Source organism: Anolis sagrei, chromosome 6, assembly GCF_037176765.1.
Source record: "Anolis sagrei isolate rAnoSag1 chromosome 6, rAnoSag1.mat, whole genome shotgun sequence".
NCBI classification, from domain to species: Eukaryota; Metazoa; Chordata; class Lepidosauria; order Squamata; family Dactyloidae; genus Anolis; species Anolis sagrei.
The window spans coordinates 18211738-18235533 of NC_090026.1; the positions used below are offsets into that span (position 1 = coordinate 18211738).

General features: G+C 41.6%; 2 protein-coding genes across 2 annotated transcripts; one reads left to right on the forward strand and one right to left on the reverse strand.

Annotated features, from left to right (window-relative positions):
• Positions 1-4297: 4297 nt before the first annotated feature.
• RPL18 (ribosomal protein L18) lies at positions 4298-14310 on the forward strand. The gene is made up of 7 exons (XM_060780359.2): positions 4298-4394; positions 8690-8776; positions 10190-10297; positions 10813-10911; positions 11553-11676; positions 11790-11859; positions 14168-14310. Exons 1-7 carry the CDS (start codon positions 4392-4394, stop codon positions 14241-14243), a joined length of 567 nt encoding a protein of 188 aa, XP_060636342.1. The 5' UTR covers positions 4298-4391; the 3' UTR covers positions 14244-14310.
• A 1274-nt stretch (positions 14311-15584) lies between these two features.
• On the reverse strand, positions 15585-19663 carry LOC132779489 (uncharacterized). The gene is made up of 3 exons (XM_060783174.2): positions 19565-19663; positions 16984-17833; positions 15585-16197 (listed from the first exon to the last, which is right to left on the reverse strand). The coding sequence occupies exons 2-3, from the start codon at positions 17560-17562 to the stop codon at positions 15865-15867; spliced, it is 912 nt and encodes a 303-aa protein (XP_060639157.2). The 5' UTR covers positions 17563-17833; positions 19565-19663; the 3' UTR covers positions 15585-15864.
• Between the last annotated feature and the right edge of the window lie 4133 nt (positions 19664-23796).

Genomic DNA, 23796 nt, shown 5'->3' on the forward strand with positions numbered 1-23796 from the left:
TTTCTACCTGGGGAGGAAAGTGAAGGAATCAAAGGGGGCGGGGTCAGGTCCCTCTTAGCCAATCAGGCAGCAGACAACTTCTAAGCTCTGCCAATCAGCAACGTCCTTCCCTTCCCACCATAGAAACAAAGGCTGGGCATTGGCGGGAGGGACGACCATGTTTGGTGAGGGCAAAGATGTCGAGAAGCAAGCTGTGCGGCCATTTTACTTAAGGGCACACAAAAAAGCGAAAGCTTCCCCAATAACAATATTATTATAGTCTTAACTGAGACTGTTCCAATGCAACAAATTTCTTACTTCGAATAAGTTAGCTTTCCCAGTGCCTTTGCTTTTGGGAAGGTTAAAGGATGTGAAGTGAGGGCAAGGTCAAACTAGAGAAAGGCTTCACGCTCCCTCCCTGAGGAGAGTCAGCCATATTTACTCAGTGAAAGGACTCTAAATCCTGTCAGAACGTATGGGGAAATGAAGGCGCAGCCGCCATTTTGGACTCGGGCAATTTTCTATTCCCTTCAACGAATTGCGTGGCCGGCCATCTTAAGTGAGGGACACGGGAAACCTCGATAGGCCATGCGCAATGGGAGCCATATTGAGTATGGGGAAGGAGTGGAAATTGAGGCTGGATTCCCTGAAGGTGGCAGCCATCTTTGTTATGGGACCGCGGCTGTTGCCATGGCAACCGAAAGGGCCCTGCACGAGGATGAAGCACAACTAGATTTCTCGTTACTATCCAGCTGTTGTTTGCTTCCAAGTAATTTATGGACAAGCTAATTAAAACCTTACACGGGATTTCTTGGCAAATTTAGTTCAGAGGAGCCTGGGCCTTCCTCTGAGGCTGAGAGAATGTGACTTCTCCAAAATCACATCACATGAATTGTAAAGGATTTCCTTAGGCAATGAATACTCAGGCCCCATCTACACTGCCATATAATCCAGTTTCTGAACTGGATTATATAGCAATGTAGACACACATAATCCGATTCAAAGCAGATAATCTGGATTCAGAAACTGGATTATTATGGCAGTGGAAATCTAGCCTCAGGCCTTATCTGGATTGCCATACAAAATCCAGATTATGTCAGTGTAGACGCGCATAATCCGGTTCAAAGCACATAATCTGGATTCAGAAACTGGATTATTATGGCAGTGGAAATCTAGCCTCTGGCCTTATCTGGATTGCCATACAAAATCCAGATTATGTCAGTGTAGACACGCATAATCCGGTTCAAAGCAGATAATCTGGATTCAGAAACTGGATTATTATGGCAGTGGAAATCTAGCCTCGGGCCTTATCTGGATTGCCATACAAAATCCAGATTATGTCAGTGTGGACACACATAATCCGATCCAGTTCAAAGCAGATGATCTGGATTCAGAAACTGGATTATTATGGCAGTGGAAATCTAGCCTCAGGTCTTATCTAGACTGCCACACAAAATACAGATTATCTGCTTTGAACTGGATCAAATCACAGTGTATATACATATAATCTGGTTCAAAGCAGATAATGTGGATTATTTTATAATCTGGATTATATAGCAGTGCAAAAAGGCCCTCGGAGATACCTTTGCCAGTTCCTTCCTCTGAAATGTAGCCTACAGCACCTGGTTTCCATTGGCGGTCTCCCATTCACAGACTAGCCAAGTCTGGCCCTGCTTAGCTGCCAAGATTAGACTGCATCCAGTGCCTTGAGGGTATTTATATCTGATTATACACGGTTTAAGTAGCAATGGTTTGACCACCTAACACAAAAATATAATTTTTTAAAAATGTAAGTGATTACATCATTATTGTGACATCTATTCTTCAAAATATGTATGTATTTATTTTATTTACAACATTTATATGCCGCCATTCTCACCCCGAAGGCGACTCACAGCGGCTTACAAGGTATATATACATACAATATATTATATTTTTAGCATAGTATAATATCAGTATTAAATATAACTATAGTGTACTATACAATTATATTGTAAAATTATTAGTAATATTACTTGTAATATAACTATATAATTATAATATCAGATGATTATTAGTAGTAGTATTATATTGCATTACATTATAATATTATAAAATAGAGTTGTTATTATTATTATTAGTAATAATACAATTATATTTATTATTCAAAATGCATTAGACTTCAAATATTAATTATAACTGCTATCACTGGCCTGGGCAAACTTGGCCCCTCCGGGTGTTTTGGAGTCCAACTCCCACCATTCCTAACAGCCTCAGGCCCCTTCCTTTTCCCCCTCAGCTGCTTAGTGGCTGAGGGGGTAAAGGAAGGGGCCTGAGGCTGATAGGAATTGTGGGAGTTGGAGTCCAAAACACCCGGAGGGGGCAAGTTTGCCGGGTGTGTGCTGTCAGCTGTCAAAGAGTATATAGAGTATGTATTTTTGGGTACACAGTGGAGAAAGCCATCAAGATAATTCCCAGATAATTTACATTTCTCTGCACATAATGGGAAATGTTATGACAATCTGTCTTGGGATGCACTTACACTCTAGAATTAATGCAATTTTACACTGCTTTAACTGCCATGGCTCAATTCTATAGGACCCAGTTGTAGTTTGGTGAAGTGCCAGCACTTTTTGGCAGAGAAGCCTAGACACCTTGTAAAACTACAAATCCCAGGATTACAAAACATAGAGCAATGGCAGAAAAGGTGGTGGAAAACTGCATTAATTCTACAGTGACAATGCACCTTTGTTTTCACTTTTTAAAAAATCACATAATGTCCCTCCAAAACATCATCAGGCCTCTGTAGGCTTCTCCATAGCTGTCTACAAGTCCATCAGATGTCACGTTAATTGCCATAATTCAATGCTATGGAATAATGGGATTTGTAATGTGTTGTTGAAAGCTTTCATGGCTGGAATCGCAGGGTTGCTGTAAGTTTTTTGGGCTGTATGGCCATGCTCCGGAAGCATTCTCTCCTGCAGGCATCCTCAGAGGTTGCGAGGTCCTCAGAGGATGTGGGATTTGTAGTTTCACAAGGTTTTTATTCCTCTTTCCCAAAGAATGCTTGTGGCTGACTAAACTACAGTTTCCAATGTTGCATAGCATTGACCTATGGCTGATAAAAGTGGTGTCTGGTTGCATTAATTCTATATAGAATACTAGCTGTCCCCTGCCACACATTGCTGTGGCCCAGTCTGTGTATATGTACTTTGTGTGTTTATATATGTATATATATATGTGTGTGTGTGTGTTTGTGTTTTTGCACATGCATTGTATTTTTTATTTTTTGGCTTTTTAAGTCTCTTCCACTGTGTTTTCAAGAGTGATGGTCACTCGTTGGGCTCATAGGTGTATTGTGTCCAAATTTGGTGTCAATTCGTCCAGTGTTTTTTGAGTTATGTTAATCCCACAAACGAACAGGCAGTATACCACCCCCTGCTATGTCAACTCCACTGGCTGCTGGCCCATTTCTGAGCACAATTCAAAGTGCTGGCCCTGGTCTATAAAGCCCTATATGGCTCTGGCCCAGCTTACTTGTCGAAATGTATCTCCCTATATGTTCCGTTGCCTAGTTTAAAATCCTCCGGGAAGGCCCTGCTCTCGGTTCCACCAGCCTCACAAATGCGTCTGGTGGGGATGAGGGACAGGGCCTTCTCTGTGGTGACCCCCTGCTTGTGGAACTCGCTCCCCAGCAAGATTAGATTGGCGTCCTCCTTTCTTTCCTTTAGGAAAAAATTGAAATCGTGACTTTGGAACCAGGCCTTTCGCTAAGCAAGCATAACGGCACTTTGGGCATTGAATTGGACCGTATGATTGTTTTAATAATGGAAACGGCTATATGATTGTATAACTAAGATTATTGTTTTTACTCTATTGTGTATTTATGGTTTTATATTGTTGTTTACTGTGATATTTGCGTCATTGAATTGTTACCAGTGTTAGCCGCTTTGAGTCCCCCCTCGGGGGTTGAGAAGGGCAGGGTGGAAATCTTTTAAATAAATAAATAAATAATAAACATTACATTTTTATTTATATAGAAGATGATGATCTAATATTACTTCGAACCTTGGGTTGCATCTACACTGTGGACTCAATGCAGTTTGGAATCACTTTAACAGCCATGTATTAATGTAGTTTTACAAGACCTTTGTAGCCTTCTCTGTCAAAGAGCACTGGTGCCTCAGTAAACTACAACTCCACAGTATAGAACCATGGCAGTGAAAGAAGTGTCAAGCTCCATTCATTCTATAGTGAAAATAACCAGGGACAAAGAGTGAAATCACTCTGTAAACATCATACAATTCCGGTCCTCCTTCGACCTCAGAATCCTCAGCAGCGACAAGGCCACGCCTCTTCCGCCGCCTCCTTCCCATCGTTCTTCGCGCGGCCGCGGCCACTTCCTTTCTTTTCCGGGCGCCGCCGACGCCGCCATGGTGAGTCCGGAGACTGAGAGGAAGGGAGCCTTGAATCCTATCCCATCCTCCGTGGAGAGGCCTCGGGCACACCGTTTAGTGTGGCGGCTGCGTGGGGAAGGGCCCAGAGCTTCCGGGGGGCGTAGTATTGGCGGTTTATAGCGAGGTTCGGGAGGCATGAGTAGGCCGTCGTGGAAGAGTTGGCATGATTTAGGCCTAGGAGAGGGACAGTAGTTTAGGCCTAGTAGGAGCCTGAAGTGGGACAGAGGAAGGAAGTCCAAATAGGGTATATCTACACCAGGCATGGGCAAACTTTGGCCTTCCGTGTGTTTTGGACTTCAACTCCCACAATTCCTGGCCTCAGGCCTTTTCCTTTTCCCCCTCAGTCGCTTAAGCGTCCTAAACACAAGGAGGGCCGAAGTTTGCCCATGACTGATACACACTGTAGAATTAATGCTGTTCAACTGCCATGGCTGAATTCTATGGAATCCTGGGAGTTGTAGTTTGGTGAAGTACCAACATTCCTTGGCCTACATCATTCCATAACATTAAGCCATGGAAGTTAAAGTGATTTCAAACAATATATATATATATATATATATATATATATATTATTTGTCGTGTCAGAACAACCAGTCAAATTATATTACATTTCTAACAGAGCAAAGCAAACAAGCAGATTACAAAATTTGTGAGTATGAGAGTTGATTAAATGTCCTTTGACCAGTATCTGGCCACTTGGAGTGCCTCTGGTGTTGCTGCAAGAAGGTCCTCCCTTGTGCATGTGGCAGGGCACAGGGTGCATTGCAGCAGGTGGTCAGTGGTTTGCTCCTCTCCACACTCGCATGTCGAGGATTCCACTTTGTAGCCCCATTTCTGAAGGTTGGCTCTGCATCTCGTGGTGCCAGAGCGCAGTCTGTTCAGTGCCTTCCAGGTCGCCCAGTCCTCTGTGTGCCCAGGGGGGAGTCTCTCATTGGGTATCAGCCATTGGTTGAGGTACTGGGTTTGGGCCTGCCACTTTTGGACTCTCGCTTGCTGAGGTGTTCCAGTGAGTGTCTCTGTAGATCTTAGAAAACTATTTCTAGATTTAAGTCGTTGACGTGCTGGCTGATACCCAAACGGGATGGGCTGGAGATGTCTCTGCCTTGGTCCTTTCACTATTGGCTGCTAATTTCAAACTGCATTAAGTCTAATTTCAAACTGCATTAAGTCTACAATATAGATGCACCCGAAGGTTCCAAGTAACACTTAATCAGAGAAGGCTAAGGGCCTTGTTAAACTACAGCTTGAGTGATTCTTGGTGTGAAACTGCATTAATTGTACAGTATAGATGCGCCCAGAACTGTTTTATTGTCATAGAGGTGCTAAAATGCTACACTTTGCAGAACATTAAGTATATCTTAATAAAACAGAATTAATTGAACTCCATGGTGCTAATTTCTATGAGCATTAACTACATACATTCCAGTATCGCATAGATGTAAACTTAGTGACATGTAGCTCAAACAATATCAGGATTTGGTTAGTATATCTTAATAAAACAGAATTAATTCAACTTTTCAACTTCAGTGCTAATTTTTATGAGCGTTAACTATATACACTCCAGCATCTCATAGATGAAAACTTAGTGACACGTGGCTCAAACAACATCAGAATTTCGTTCAAACCATGTACAAAGATAACAAGAGGGCAAATGTTCTCAATGAGGAAAAAAAAAAGCAAAGCTACTGTTTTACTCTCTGAAACTCTGGACTTTATGTACTGTGTTTAGAAAGTTGGCCAGACAGCTGACTGGGAGGGCAAAGAATGCACTTACAATCTAGAATCTGTGCAGTTTGATACTATTTTAACCATAGCCTGGTGCTGTGAAATCCCATGAGTCAATTTGGTGAGATCTTATTATTCAATAGTGAAGGCTACAGGCCTTGTAGAAGTACACAGTTCTCATGATTCCATAGCATTGAGCCACGGCAGTGGTGTCAAACTGTATTAAGTCTACAGTGTGTAGAGCAGGGGTCCTCAAACTTTTTAAACAGAGGACAAGGTCACAGTCCCTCAAACTCTTGGAGGCCCAGATTATAATTTGAAAAAAACATGAATGAATTCCTATGCACACTGCACATATCTTATTTGTTTTAAGTGCAAAAAACACTTAAAAACAAAACAATAGTTAAAATGAAGAACAATTTTAACAAATATAAACTTATTAGTATTTCAATGGGAAGTGTGGGCCTGCTTTTGGCTGATGTGATAGGGTTGTTGTTGTTGTTGTTGTTGTTGTGTGTTTTCAAGTCGATTCAGACTTAGGTTGACCCTGAGTGAGGGTCGGATAAATGACCTTGGAGGGCCGCATCCGGCCCTCGGGCCTTAGTTTGAGTACCCCTGGTGTAGAGCATACTGAGTCTTCTACAAAGTTCCTGCTCAAGCTGGAGCTACACACCCATATAGCAGTTTCTGAATCTAGATTAATTGCTTTGAATTGTGTATACGAGTCTACACTGCCATATAATCTGGATTCAAAACTGGTTTATATGGCAGTGTAGATGGAGCTTCAGTTACAAATTCTATAACTGGTTCAGGCCAAAATGGTTTTGCTTTGAGCAGTAGAGTGATTGGCATGTGCTGTTTGGAAAGTATAATTGCGATGCAGTGCACTTGTGGGCAAAGACTGGCAATTTGAAATAAAATGTGTGAATTTGGATACTGTTAATTAAATGGCAGAAAGCTCCTCCCCAGTAACATGAAGTAGGATAGAAAGCACGTTACACAAGGAGATGATAACTAACCTGTTTTCAAAGTCAGAATATTTCTTGTAGTCCACTACTGTACATATATTATGTTTTCCTGTGTTTGGCATACTTTTCAACTAGTTTATAGTGACATCACAGTTATACAACATGCACCATCTATGTTTTTATTGTTTTCCCAATCCCTCTATGGGAGACGTCATTATTTGGCCCAGTCTGTAAGAAATTCGATTGTGAGTAAAATTGAGATGAAAAAAATTAGTGCATTTTCATTAGTCAGCCACATCATCATCATTATTAATGGAAGTTTGCAGCCTATAGCATTGTCTGTGTGTCTTGGGAAAGACCTGAGCTTGGAAAAGTTGCTGGTTTCAGTATTCGGAGATTTTTTTTTAAATGTAGCACATCTTATATAAAATACAAAATATAATTAGTGTATACAAACTCGGAATGCAGGAGAAAAGTACACACACATAGAAAGAAGTGGCCTTAAATATTGTAGTCTCAAACCACCAGAGGCTTCATAGGTCAAAACCATTACTTTGACATGAATCTGGAAGCAGATTGGAAACCAGTGGAGGTGATACAACATGGTTGCAAAATAACAGTAATGTTCAGTCAGTATTCTTGTATTTTATACAAATTGATCTTTCTGGCTCCCAAAAAGCCTCCCAAAAAGCTGCTCATTTCCCTTTTTATAAAGGGATATATATACCATATATACCCGAATATAAGCCAAGGCACCTAATTTTACCACAAAAAACTGGGAAATGGAGCAGCTACTGGTCAATTTCAAAATAAACATAGATAACAATAAAATTACATTAATTGAGGCATCAGTAGGTTAAATGTTTTTTAATATTTACATAAAATTGTAATATAAGATAAGACTGTCCAACTCGGATTAAACCATTATTCTAAACCTTTTCAATGTAAATGTGCTTACGTATACTTCCAATAATAAAAGAATCAAATAATAAATATAATAACAATAATAAATAGAGTAAAATAATAAATGTAATAATAGCAACAATAATAAATGTAATAAGAGTAAAATGATAAATATAGTAATATATAGAGTAAAATAATAAATGTAATCAGAATAATAACAGAGAAAATAATAAATAACCTTGACTCGAGTATAAGCTGAGGGGGACTTTTTCAGCCTTAAAAAAGGGCTGAAAAACTAGGCTTATACTCGAATATATACAGTGACTGTAGAAAGTCCATTATTTAGCATACAGTTCATATTTGCCTGATATGTTCCCATGAGCGAGTCCCCGGTGGTGCATTGGGTTAAACTCTTGTACTGGCAGGACTGCTGACCGAAAGGTCAGCGGTTTGAATCTGTGGAGCGGGGTGAACCCCTGTCTGTCAGCTTCAGCTTCTCATGCGTGGACATAAGAGAAGCTTCCCACAGGATGGTAAAACATCTGGGTGTCTCCTGGACAATGTCTTTGCAGACAATCAATTCTCTCACACCAGAAACGGCTTGCAGTTTCTCAAGTTGCTCCTGATACTTAAAAGAGAGAGAGAGAGTTTTAATCCTTCTCACTGCTTTGTTGCCAGGGAGTCGACATTCGTCACAACAAGGACCGGAAGGTTCGGCGTAAGGAGCCCAAGAGCCAAGATATTTACCTTCGTCTCCTGGTCAAGGTAAGAAGCGGGGTGATCAATGGTCTGGGGTTTCCAGGGATAGTTAAGAGCCAGAATTTGTGGGAAGGCACCCATCCCCTGCCATCTGCTGGATTTAATTGTGTGATGGGATTCTGGAATCCGTGGTAACTTAAAATAAAGACAAAGTCATTTATCTACCTAGAGGGAGGTTTGACTTGCCAATGGTGTGTGGGTAAAATGCAGAATGGCAAGCTGAATTTGCACTAGTATCTGTGGTCCTCTGTGTGTCTTTGGAAATGTAATGCCATATCATGTCCATAATGTGGAAATGCCAAATCCATAAGAACTAATAGTTTCTAATTATCATATACTAGCGAGGCAACATCTGGAATACTAAGGTCAGAATCGGCATAAAAATCCTTAGGCAGGGAACTGTGCTTCTTAGAAGTTACTTAAATGAAGTCACCAGGGAAGGCAATCATTCTGAAGGCGTACACACACTGCCCTCTCATTTTAGGGTTTGTATGGAAGGAGCCAATTGACTTTTGCTCCTGGTGAACTCAAGGCTATTATCTTTTTGCATAATTTTGGGATACAACATAATTATGCCAACATATATTTACAGTGTTCTAAAAGTGTATAGAATCTCAACCAGCGTCTGGTTCTGTACTCCATGTTTTTGGAATTACATTTACAAACAAGCATGTGTGGAGAAGGGAAACAGAATGGCACAAGGAATAACTTTGAGAGTAGTATAAGGAGCTGGTTGGGTTTAGCGTGGAGAAGTGGGAACATGGTTTCTTGAAATGTTGACAAAAGACTATGATCTGGAAGGTGAACCCAAAATCATGTTGTTTGTTCCTCCAGAAGGTAGTTCTAGAGCAGGTATGGGCAAACTTTGGCCCTCCAGGTGTTTTGTACTTCAGTTTCCACAATTCCTAACAGTTTCAGGACCTCTCCTTTTCCCTTCAGCTGCTTAAGGCCTGAGTTGAAGTCCAAAACACCTGGAGGGCCAAAATTTGCCCATACCTGCTCCAGAGGTAGTGGAGAGATCATTTTAGCTGAACATTGGGAGAAACCTCTGTTTGACAATGAGAGAAACTGCATTAGGAAATGGTGGTCACTGCTTTACTGTAGATGGGTGAGTTTGTGGAAGTTGCACCTCCCAAACATCTGGAAGACCACATGGATCTTAAAATTTGAATATTTCTCCTTTAAGTAGACCTTCAGTGCCTCTTCTGTCTCAGATGTTTTTTTGATTCTAATGAATCAGAGACCAGGTCTACTTTGAGGGGGAAATACGAATGAATTGTATTTGGAGGTGGTTATTATAATGGAAGCTGGTTTGTGGTCTCAATCTTGGAGTAGCAGCCATCCATTGGTTGTAATGAGGAATGAAAGAACTTAACAAGAGTTGGGAATACCCTCTGAACCCATTTGCTATCTCCTCAGCTCTACAGATTTCTTGCTCGACGGACCAATGCCAAGTTCAACAAGGTGATACTCAAGCGACTGTTCATGAGCCGCACCAACCGGCCTCCACTGTCGGTGTCCCGCTTGGTAAGTGGAGTTTCTCCCCACACTCCCTTTCTTGATTCCTCCCCAACGCCACAAATGCCCACCTATTAATCATCATCCTGAGACTCTGGTGGCAAGTGTTCTTAAGCTGCATCATTATATGACTTCTCCTGTCCCAAATGATGGACTGAACAGAACCACCCTGATCTGACTTCGCTGGCAGTGCGGCAAGACAAGATGTGGAAGGAAAGGAATAGGACTTTGTGCCTCTATGACTCATATTCTTCCCCAAGAGAAGAAGCAACAGTAATACACCTTTTACTAAAAGCAGTAGGTGGTTCTGGTATTATAGACTCTATGAACCTAGTGAGACACAGAACCTTCATGTGACATTGTGGAAATTGATAGGGACAACATAACCACACTGCTTCTGTTCCAGTCAGTAGACACCTACTTTGTATGCAAAAAGATGCTTGCTTTTAATAATGAAAAGGTAAATTATTATTTTATGATTAGTTCAATCACAATCATACAAATTTCTCTTCCTCCCCTTCCAGATCCGGAAGATGAAGCTCCCAGGGCGGGAAAACAAAACCGCTGTTGTGGTGGGTACAGTGACAGATGACGTCCGCATCCAGGAGATCCCCAAACTGAAGGTAGTCCAGCTGCTATTATCAAAGTTATCCAGATGGGAAAGGGCTGGAGGTCAACAGGCAGAGAGCAAGGAGGGGGCTATTGGGGATTTGTAATTAGTGGCAGTCTGATAAGTTCAAGAATTCATGACAGGTTGCATGTGGGTGCGAGGCATTTGTAGTTTTTGTATGCCAGTTGGATTATGTATAATACATTTGATTAATAAATATTAAGTAGTAATCAACTGCACAGTGGGTGGCACTTATGTGGGCACTTAATCACAGATTAAAAATTATAATGCCACCTGTTTGGTTTTGTTAAACTATAGCATTTAGGAAGCTGACAAAAATTGCACTTGACACTTTCTGAAAAGGAAAAAAGCTCAGTTGTTTTAAATGATGTTATCTAACAACATATTCAAAGGCACATTTCCTCTTTCATTGTTTTGCGTCTATAATACTATGAAATTGTTTCAAATATGTACTACCTGATGGATCATGAGGTACCTTTATTAGTTATAATTTTGGATTAAACCGTTAATTAATTGCTACATGCTACACATAATAATTATAGGTTAAATACAAATAAAACTGGATTTTTAAAATACTGACTGACAGATTTGTGGGAATTGATGACCTGAAACCTGTTTTCTTTTGCCTCCAAGATTTGCGCCCTTAGAGTGACAAAGGGTGCCCGCACCCGAATCCTAAAATCTGGAGGACAAATCATGACTTTTGACCAGTTAGCTATGGCTGCCCCTAAAGGCCAGGGAACAGTATTGCTTTCTGGTGAGTCGAAAAAAAATACGTTACTTTCAAACCATTGGTGCTTTCTTTGATCTTCATTGGCTCCCAATATTTCAATGTGTCCGACGTGTCTCTTTTGGCTTTCCCTTGTACAGGTCCCAGGAAAGCCCGGGAAGTCTACCGGCATTTTGGCAAGGCTCCTGGCACCCCGCACAGCCATACTAAGTGAGTGCCACCAATACTCTTCCTCCTTTCCTACTTGTTCTTTCACTTTTACTAGTATTTGGTGAATCCAGAGGTTGATAACTGTGGAGCAAGTTGCTTTTTTGATTGCAGCTCCCAGAATCCTCCGTTGGCTATGCTGGCTATGGCTGTTGGGAGTTATAAATAAAAAATAATTCATAGAGTTGAATTCATAGAGTTGAGAGTTGTGGTTACTTAGAATCATAGAGTTGAAAGAGACCACAAGGGCCATTCAGTCCAACCCCATTCTGCCATGCAGGAAAAGCACAATCAGAGCACCCAAGACAGATGTTTATCCAACCTTTGTTTAAAATCCTCATGAGGCAGAAAGTTCCCCTATTGAACAGCTCTCACTGTCAGGAAGTTTCTCCCAATGTTCAGGTGGAATCTTCTTTCCTGTAATTTGAACCCATTACTTCAGCTTAAAGATGTGCAGTATTCAAAAATAATGTCACCTTTAAAAAAAATGTAAATTGTGTTTTCACTTTTATCAAGTCTTCTATCTAAGCTCTGGTATAATCTGCTTTTTCATCTATATATTGGGCTTGCCTGTGGTATTTCCCTTCCGTATCCTGATTTTCTCTTGTATGTTCTCCCAAGCAACTCTCGTAGTATTGTACTACCTCCTGTAACTATTGTGGTCATGTAGTCCATTAAGCCAACCTATGAACTATGAAGATGTGCAAACAGCACTTTTAAGGCCCCTAATGCCCTCTGTTAAAGCTGTGGAGAAGATTGAATTTGAAAGGGGCATTCTAGACAATTCTCTGTTCAGAACATAGAAACTTGCATCTGCTGTTATGCCATCCTGAATCCTCTGGGGATCTTCTGGGGATCCTAAGAACTACTGAGAGAAAGAGTTAATGATTTTACGCTCAAATACTTCCCTATAGAAAGTAATGCTTGTCATTGATGAGCATTTCCATTCCTTGAACAGTGAAGTGGAAAGCTGGAACCAATTAGAGCCTTCGTATAGGAGATACGGAGTGTTTGGTGCAGGTGCTGAAGTTTTATTCCAAAGGACTTGAATGTCATGCAGATTTTCTTAATTGAGGCCTAAATGTCTTGAAGGCACTACACATTTACAGTGCCGTTCTTCAACAAACTTTAGCATGCAATTACTTGTTCTTGAAATAGAAGCCAGGAACCTTTTTTGTTGCTTGAAAAAGGGCCAAGTACTGCTTCTTCCAGTTCCCTGGGAGTAAGCTTGAACTGTTTTAAGACTTCTAAGTATTTATAGGATCAGGCTTGGAGGAAATACTTTACTTGGCACAATTTGAAAAGATTCCTGCCTGAAATATTTATTATTATGTTTATTTAATCCCATAGACCAGCTATTGATCAGTGTTAAACTAGATCAGCAGGTGTCTAAACCTGATATGAGGCAGCTCACTGCTTGTGTGCATTTCCTCTTGGTGTTTATACTACAGCATCTCTTAACCATTTATTTCTAAGCTCTTTCCAAAATAAATTCTTCCATCTTCTTTGGAAAGTTGAAATTTTTTTTTCATTTGTTTATATGAGAAAGGCATTGAGCTGGTTAACATTCATTGTGAAAGGCTTGAACATAAAAATTACATAGTATATGGAACAGAAACTTTTGCAAATTCTGTCACAGGAAGAATCAGAATAGTATAAAATTATGGTCATGGACACAATTTGCATCTTCTGAGCTCTAGGAATGGGGAGCTGGATTTTGGCTTAAATGCATTTCTGGAGTATTTTCCAAAATTTATTTTGAAAACTACTCAGGTGGTATGAAGTGGAAATTTGAAAAGAGTATGCCATGGGAGTTCTCACTACTGAGAAATGGTAAAGCACCAGAGGGCCCTTCCTCACAGCCATATAACCCAGAATATTAAGGCAGAATAACCCACAATATCTGCTTTGAACTGGAATATCTGAGGCCCCTTTACACACATCTGTATAAAATATACATTATATGGCAGTTTGGACTCAGATAACCCAGTTAAAAGCAGATGTTTTGGATTATTTGCCTTGGTATTCTGGATTAGATGGATATGTGGAAGGCCCTGAGTTCACACTGACATATATCCCAGTTCAAAGCAGCTGTGTGGAAGGGGCCAGAGTTAGGGGAGCAATTACTTTGGACCTAAATAAAAGGTAGGTTGAGGAGAGACATTGGGAGGAACACCATCCTCAGATTCAGTGTATCTTCTGCATTCCAGGGCTGTTGGGTATATATCTCTTTCCCACAATGATCTGTCTGCTGTGTAATAATGCACTTCTGTTTATCCCACTGACAGCTCTTCCATTTTTCACTTTCTAGGCCATACGTCCGATCCAAGGGCCGTAAGTTTGAACGGGCTCGAGGTCGCCGTGCCAGTCGAGGCTACAAAAACTAGATTGGTTACAAAATATTTGAGAGCTCAGATGTATGGGATTAAAGTTACCATTCTGAATATAAATAAACACCATGACACTGTGTTCTTTGCTCAGCAATCCAGTGGTGGGAAGGCCTGCTGTTTACCAACAATGTATGTTTTGCTTAAGTAACCTCCTTCCCAGATATGGGTTCTGACTTTCCACACCAGGGAAAGGATTTTGGAAATCGCAGTTCATTTCTGAGCACAAGGTAGCACCAGGCAGAGAAGCATCTCAGATTAATGTGAGGATAAAAGGTAAAGGTAGTCCCCTGACATTAAGTCCAGTCATGTCTGACTCTGGGGTGTGGTGCTCATCTCCATTTCTAAGCCGAAGAGCCAGCGTTGTCCGTAGACACCTCCAAGGTCATGTGGCTGGCATGACTGCATGGAGCGCCGTTATGATAATGTGAGGATACACTTATTAAAATTGGAGGCTAAATTTTAACAGGTACATTTGGGGCATTAAACCTAAAGGGTTTGTGGAAATAAAAGCAAAGATCAAGTATGTTAATTTGGAAAATAAGTGATAGCTGGAAATGTAAAATGTTGGGGGATTTTTTTTGTTTCCTGAGGGAATTGTACCATTTGAAAGGTTTAAATTTCAAATGATTCTAAAGTTTGATAGGAGGTTTTATCAGGAACTGGTAACTTAGTCTTTTAGTTAAGTACTAATCTGGAAGCCATAGATTAGCTGAAACTACACATAAACATGCTTTTGGAGTCATGTGTAAAAGAATGGGACACTGCCTTTGCACTGCCCAGCACAGTGGCCCTTGATGTCTGCTGGGGTTTGGTTTCAGTGCACTACCATCCATGTGGATACTAAAATCCGGATGCTTAAATCCCATTATATATAGTGGCATAATAAAATGACATCTCTTATATAACATGACAAAGCCATTTTGCTTTTTAGAATTTTTAAAAATAAAAATCAAGCTGTGGATGGTTGAATCTATGGGTACAGAATCCATGGACCAACTGTATAAAAATATCTTACGACAGGCTCCAATGGGTTAGTCAATTGTACTGCAAAGCTGTGAATGCTCAAGTCTGTAAGGTAGAAAAGGGAGCCTTCAGTAGTGTCTTGTTATAACCACCCGCCTTAAAAGAGGGGGTGGGGAAGAGAATCAGACCTAAGATCTCTCAAAAACAGCTTTGCTGATGGTATATGGATTACCCACTTGCCAGAATTAGTGAACTTCTTGTGATTCATTTGTTAAATGTTTGGTAGTGGTCTACCAAAAGATTACCTGAATTTCATGCAGGTTGTTCATCTAATATCCAGGCAAAAAACAAAAAAAAAGCAAAAAAAAAAGCATAAGAGTTTGAAGCTATATTAATTTCAGTTTGGAGAACCCAATGTCCCAGTGATAAAACTGCATTGGAGCAAAGCTGGGGTGGCAGCATTAATAAAGGTAGTTTAGAATTTAAGAGAAAACCATTGTTCCAATCGGTGGGTTAGAACTGTTTGTCTTAGCTGAGCCCCATGGGTTCATGGAGGAGGCAAGCCAGATAGCAGGAAATGGTCCATGCCCCACAGACTTGGTCCTCCATGTTCTGCGGATGGATAACACGTAGAAAGCGGAAGCTGAATGCCTTGTCAGTTGCGTAAGCTCAGGACTTGTCTCTTGGCCGTCTCCTGCTGGACTGTGAGCTCCACAGGTCTTGGCTGCAGGAATGGAGGCAAAGTGGGCAGCCCCTCACCTGCTCCAGCACCAAAGGTTAGAAAGCCACTGGGAGCAGCCAGAGCATAGCCACAAACGGAGTAGCGAGTCCTAGGACCCCAGGGACCGTAACTTTTGCCTTGCTTTCTTCCCTGGGCTTCAAAAAAGAGCTGTGCACAATCCAGGACCACCAGGGACATGTCTTGATGGTTGAGTAGCCGCTGTGGCTTGAAGGTGTCTATGTAATGCTGGCTGTAGGCAACTGGAATCTGTAGGTGTGAGAGAAATATTAATTTGCCTTGGCTGATGACAGAATGAAGAGGGTGAATCTCATTTCAAAGCAAGGTACTTGCCACATGTCTCAGAAAAGAAGCAAACAAATAAAAAAGAGCAGGACCAAAGAGGGAAAGGCTCACAATACAAGAACAGGAGGCCATGACAGCACATAATTGGGAATCCTCAACCTAGCCCCATGTAAGACTTGATATGTAGGGCCAATATATTCCAAGCATCCTCAAATGTCGGTCCTCCAGTTGTTTGGGCCTCCAACTCTCAGACTTCCTGACCATTGAACAAGCTTGCTAGGGCTTCTGGGAATTGTAGGCCCAAACAGCTGGAGGGCCAGTGTTTGAGGATGCCTGGAATATATTGGCCCCACATATCAAGTCTTACATAGGGCTATGTTGCAGTCCAGTTTTTGGACTGCAATGCAGATCCTCATTAGACGAGGCTGATAGGATTTACAATCCCCCATCCAGAGCTATTTCCCAAACCTTGATGCTGCAGTAACTATCGAGATGTTGTGGAAAGCAATTGTGCTTATCCTTGAAAAGATGTGAATCCATTAATATCGGAAGGCCAGTGCCACTGACAGCATGACTATGACACTGTAGCTGTGTGTCTTCACATAGTTTCTGACTTACAGTGACCTTAAATACCTATTATATACTTTATGTGTCTGGATGCTTCACAAATATGCATCATAAGACAAAACAGTTCAACTGCACTTAAAGGAACTATGTGAAAAATAAAAGGAAGAATCTCTGACTACTCACCTGTCTCATCCTCCTCTCCATGATCTCTATCCAACTGAGCCAATAGCGGGAGGCTGTGGATTCTGAGATGTGGAACCGGAAGGCTAGATCCTGGAGAAGTAGCCCCAGACGCAAGCGCACAAGGACCAAAAACAGCTGGTTCTCAGGGCTGAGGGCACTGTGGAGGCTCCTGTCCTGGCTGCCCTGCTCCCTTTCATTATCGAGAAGGAAGGCCATAAAGGCCATAAGGCGGGGGTACTCATCAAAACCTGTGTAGAACCTCAGCCACTTGGCACTGCTTTTGACAGTTTCGAGAGAGAAGGCACCATGGTGGGCCTCAGCCTCCCGCTGCCCTCTCAGCTGCTTGCTCAGTAACAGGACGGTGGCACCATGGGCATCCAGCTCCTTCCGATAGCATTGGCTCGTGGACTCCAGCTGCTCCCTCTCAAAGCGCAGGCTACAGTTCTCTGCCTCAAGCTGTGAGACATGTTCTCTGAGTTCAGAGAGAAGGGTCGAGTTCTTCTCATCTGCCTGCTCTTGTGTGAGAAGAAAACTTGACATTTGCATTGGGTTATATTGCCATTCCAAGTCCCTCTCCATACTATGTGTTTACCCCTCACCTGTAGTTCCTGACATTCTTTCTGCCTGGCTTCTCCGCCCTGTAGTTTTTGGAGAAGCTCACTCTGGTGGTGCACCGTGTCTTTCAAATCTGTCACAAGGACCTTCAGTGCGGCTGCTTCCCCGGGTATACAATATGCATTGTGATCATGTACAATAGCCATTTAGGAATCACCCAACTCACAAGGAGGTCTGGTGTTTTTCATCTGATCAGCTACCAAGACCAGGTCACTAAGAGCAGGGGTGCTTTCCACTGTGGAGAGAGAAACCCAAGTGTTTCAGCTGCATTGCTAGAACACGGAATTCATCTTTGAAACCATATCCAGCCTATCTACGGTTGAAGTGGAAGCCTGAATGTAAAACAAATCTGTGTTGCTAGTCCTCATGGAGGTGTCAGAGAGGCAGATACAAGTTGAGTATCCCTTATGGGGAAATCCAAAATACTCTAATATGAAATGTCGACATGGATTGTTGAGATAGTGGCACTTCTGATTTCGACACAGAGCAATGGATTAAAATTGCAGGAAATATATTCCACCAGCATTAGGAAGAACTTGATGGCAAGAGGTGTTTGGCAGTGAAATATGCTGCTTCAAAGTACAGTGGAGCCCCCTTCTGGAGGTTTTCAAGCAGAAGCTGCATGGCCATCTGACAGGAGTGCTTTGATTGTGTGTTCCTGCATGGCAGAATGAGGTTGGGCTAGGAAGCCTGTAGGGCCTCTTCCAGCTCTATGATTCTATGATGGTACAGTGCATACAAAGTTTGTTTGATGTGCTACAACCATAGCAGAATTACCTTTAAGCTCTGTATAATAATAATAATAATAATAATAATAATAATGCACTTTATTTATATTTTGCTCTATCTCCCCAAGGATATGAATATGGATTTTGTGTGTGTGTATATAAATGAATTTCATGTTAAGGCTCTAGTCCCATCTCCGAAGTATTATGTATGTATATGTAGATATGGGAGGCCCCGGTGGCACATTGGGTTAAAGCGCTGAGCTGCTGAGCTTGTTGATCGAAAGGTTGCAGGTTCGATTCCGGGAAGCGGCATGAGCTTCCGCTGACAGCCCCAGCTTCTGCCAACCTAGCAGTTAAAAAACATGCGAATGTGAGTAGACCAATATGTACTGCTCTAACGGGAAGATAATGGCATTCCATGCAGTCATGCCAGCCACATGACCTTGGAGGTATCTACGGACAACGCTGGCTCTTCGGCTTAGAAATGGAGATGAGCACCACACCCAGAGTTGGACACGACTGGACTTCATGTCAGGGGACAACATATGCAGACACAAGTATTTCAAAATCTGGAAAAAACTTAAATACTTTTGGACCCATGCATTTCAGATAAGAGAAACTCAACCTATATCTGCAGCAGGTGATTCTTATGTTAGTAGCAAAGCAACTCTTTTCCTCCTTTCTTCCTAGCAGACAGTAGTGGGCAGCAAATCCACACGTTTTTCTCACTGTTGCGGGAGGAGAATCACTGTGTGAAATTTGTTCTTAGGTGGCACCATTTCATGGAGGCTGCTAAAGGGGTGATTCCTGGTAGGACTTGTGATTAATAAATCAGATTACAAACCATGATCTTAATATTGGAAACAACAATTTACATACGCTGACTCTAAACTTCTACAAAGTTAACCTGGAACTTGAGTCTTTGTTTTGTTTTTGGAGGGACAATAAGTATACAGTATCCTCCTGATGGGGAAAGAAGTGGAGGGTTTAAAGCAGGCATGGGCAAACTTGGGCCCTCCAGGTGTTTTGGACTCCAACTCCCACAATTGTTGGGACAACACACACACATATATGATATAGATAATATAATATAAATTTTATAAATATATAAATTATTTGGGCCATTATGATTATTTGGGGAGGAGATAATGAAAATGGCTTCCTAGATATACAGAGAGATAATATTCAGTATCTAGGGCAGATTGGCTCAGCCCTTCCACCCAGAGCTCATTCATTACCTGCCAGGAACAGCTATTGCAGCCTCCTTCCCAATCCAATATGGCCTCCACTGTGAAAGTGCCCTATCTCTAGCTATAAACACATCTAAAGGAGAGGCAGCAGCAATCTGCATTGCCCTTAACCAAGATGGCAGGACCTTAGATTTCAAAGCAGAACTTCCGCCAGCAATTGGGTCCTTGCTGCTGCGTAAACAGTAAATTTGCTTAGTGCATTCCACGGATTCTGCATCGATTGATTCAACCATCCAAAGCTTGAAAATATATATATATGTTTAAAAAATCCAAACAGCGAATCTGTCCTGTGTGATTTAAAAAAAAAAAACATCTTTGTCTGTTGAGGAATCCGGTAAAGCTTCCAGGATGTACTTTGTGCCTATTTCCAATACACACCATATGTGTATAAAGTGTATATGAAACACAGATAAATGTTGTGTCCCATCTTCAGGATATCTCAATCTGTATAAACAAGTATTGCAAAATCAGAAAAAAAAATCAAAATACAGAATAATTCTGGTCCCAATTTTAGGGGGTAAGTGATATTCAAATCTGTACCTATATTGATATAACTGAACATGTACCTCTATGCCAGGGGTCCTCAAACTTTTTAAACAGAGGGCCAGGTCACAGTCCCTCAAACTATTGGAGGGCCGGATTATAATTTGGAGAAAAAAAACCATTAATGAATTCCTATACACACTGCACATATCTTATTTGTAGTGCAAAACCACTTAAAAACAATACAATAATTAAAATGAAGAACAATTTTAACAAATATAAACTTATTTCAATGGGAAGTGTGGGCCTGCTTTTAGCTAATGAGATAGGATTGTTGTTGTTATGTGCTTTCAAGTAGTTTCAGACTTAGGTTGACCCTGAGCGAGGGCCGGGTAAATGACCTTGGAGGGCCGCATCTGGCCCCCGGGCCTTAGTTTGAGGACCCCTGCTCTATGCTATAGAATTAATGCAGCTGAAGTGGATGCCAGCTCGCAGTAATCAGCCAAAGGAAGCTGAGATGCCATAACATTGAAAAACAGACATATTTATGCAGTAAAACCCTTTGAAATTCCCACTCTCGCTCTAGCTGGAGGCGGCTTTACCACGATTGGCTGAGCTCCATTGACATCACAATCTGCTAAGCAGGATTCCCTGTAGAGGCGGGACTGTGGCACCTACCAGCCAATAGGAAAGTGTTCCCTGCTTCCAATGCAGATTCCCGCTCTCCAATGGCTGATTTGGGGGAGGGGGGGGGGAGCAGGCTGGTCCAGGAGACAAAGAAAGTGTAAAGAGTTCTGAATGGATTATTGGGTCCCAGCTGAGGCACAAACGAAAGGTGCCATCAGGTCCCGTGTATTTTATTGTGAAGATAATTGCGATATGAGTCTCCAGCGAAGGGGTCCAGTGCCTCTGGCACTGCTGTCCATTGAGTCCAAAAATGGAATACTGCCTATGCTGATGGGATTAAATAGTTTGTTCCTGGGAAAAGGGAAATGTAATTGTGGAACAACAAGGCATGACTGCCCGGTGAATGGATAGTCATGCCATATGATGAATATTATTGTAATATCCAGGTATCCAGGTGACTGAGACAGAACAGGTGACCCTGCGAATGGATTCTGTGATCCTCTGCACAGTCGGGGTTTATGAAGCCAGTAGAGATGGACTGACCCGTGGGGGGTGGGGGATTGAGTCCTTCATATGTTGATGATGTCCAGGAATACAGTTGGATGGAGTTCCCTGGGCTGGCGAAAGGTCAGTCAAAGGTCTCCTGTTCTCCTTTGAAATAACTGCTTGGCTTTTGTTTGCATGGACATACCGCCAGAGACTCTGAAAGCATAAGAGGCTTGAAAAAGGGGGGGGGGCATACTTCTCCAAAGAGATTTTATATTTTATATAAAACATAACACATTAAATAGACAAATAGGAGGGTCTGTGGAGAGCAAAGGTAGACCCAGCATACGGAGACCTGGGCATCCATGGAGCAGGGAAGCTGTTGCATGTCAGCTTGTTCAGCCTGTGATTGTGTCTGATGTTCATGATGGGAATGGGGGTGATGTTATTGATGGTGGGCCTGGTCTGTTGTCAGTGAGGATGAGGGTTTGCCTGGGCCTGAGTTAAGTTCAGACAAGAGACCTGAGTTGTCTCAGGAAGTTTCACAAGGTCACATTCCTGGGAGATGCCCTTCACAGTCTTTATCAGAGCAACTGTCTGAAGATGATTTGTCAGGTGAAGAAGCTAATGAGAGTCAAGTTAATGAGAATGTAGATAGAACATTTTGTAAACAGAGACAGAGTGCTCAGACACAAAGTAGATCAGTTCATGTACAGAAAAAGAGAGATAAGAAACCTTTATCTGGTGGTAAGGTCAAGAGAAATGCTTTCCTTTTGGTTTTGGGATCTGGAAAATCGATTCATTGGAAAGAGTTGCCTCCATTGGGTCAACGTTGGAATTTCATGACTGTCTTGTTTTCAAGTGTTCTTAGTTTTATGTACCAAGTTTTTGCCAAACTCCTGATTTGTGTTTTGGATTTTTCATGCTGCCTTGTTTTAATGATTCTCATGCCTGTTTCATGGATTTTTTTATACCTATGGATCATGTTTTGCCTTGAAACACATGGATTAACTTTTGTTATGGAACTTTATTGTTTTGCTAATTTTACTGCTTCATTTACTTATTTTTTTATAAACTGCTTGCTGATTTTTCTGAGCTGATGTGGTGTTTAAAAAGTGTTACTGCTCTGGTGTACAAGAGGAGCACATACACAAGGGAGCACATGGATATCGAGGGGAACCTAACGAATGGAAACCAGGGCACCTATGGGGGTTTGGAGTTGACACTGAGTTATTGGGGTAAATGTGAGGTGAATGCAGGGGAAAAAATGGGAAGGAAACCCCTGCTCTGAGGGCCAGGGAGGGCCATGGGGGCCGTGAGGGCCATGCGGCCCTTGTGGCCACCAGGGCCATCTGCAGAGGGTGAAAGCGGGAGAAAAAGACTCAAGAGGCAGAAAGAGATACAAAGAAGCAGAAGGGGAGGATAACGCACCAAGGTGCACATTTATTTAGAGGTTAGGTAGCAATATACCTGGTCAAATCGGGAAGGATTGTTTCAAAAAGCATCCTGGGTACTGGTAGCTGCTGCTGGGTTTCTCCATACCTCCGGATGCGGAACTCCAGGCTCCCACTTCCTGCAGAACTCTCTGCTGCAGTACTGAGTTCACAAATTTAATATTTTGACCTGAGGGGGGTCGAGTTGGGGCTTGACAACAATATGATTATTTTGAGTCTTGCAGCACATTAAAGGAAGAAGGAAATCTCAAAGCACTGATTTGAGACATGTAGAAATCCACAGAAAAAAATGTATTCTAGTTTGTAAACAAATAAGATAAATATTCTGTGTATGTTTTTTTGTATTCTTAAGATAGCCTTTCCAAAAACACACTTTTTACTGCCAAAAAGTCCAGATGGTTTCAAATAATCTTACAAAAATACTCTTATTATCCATGTATCAATTCACCAAGCAACAAGAAGAAAAGTTGTTCAAACTCCAAAGCCTCCTCCAATTTGTTTTAGTACTAAACATTCAAGGCTTGGTTTGCAGTTTTGGAAGACGAGCAAACTCCTTTCAGGCCTCTTGAGTGGCAAGAGCAATTACCTGAGATGCTTTGTAATTTATTTGGAGCTTCATGATGGTGATGTGATTATAGTTTTGAAAGGTTTCTCCTGAGAAGCTCCAATGATTCTTGAAGAACGGAAAGCTCTTCTTTTTATATATATTTTTGGAGTGCCAAACACTTTTCCCTCTAGATTTGTCTCATAACCAGATTGACAAAAGCTGTTTTGCTGGAACAGATTTATACGGGTTATTGTCACTGTTATATTGTTATAAATATGTACATATATGGTACATTTTTATGTTGCTGTTATGTGACTTATGGTGAACCTGTTTAGAGAAGGTTTGCCATTGCCTTCTTGTGAGAAACTACCCCAAAGTCATGCAATAAATTTAAAACCTAGGTTGCATCTACACTCTATAATTAATGTAGTTTGGTACCCCTCTAGACTGCAGTGCCTCAATAGTATGGAATTGTGAGAGTTATAGTCTGGTGAGTACCAACAGCCATTAGGAGAGAAGACTAAAGTTGTTGTAAAACTCCAGTACCCAAGATTGATTGATTGATTTACTTTACTTGTATACCGCACTATCTCAGTCCATAGGCGACTCAGTGCGGTTTACAG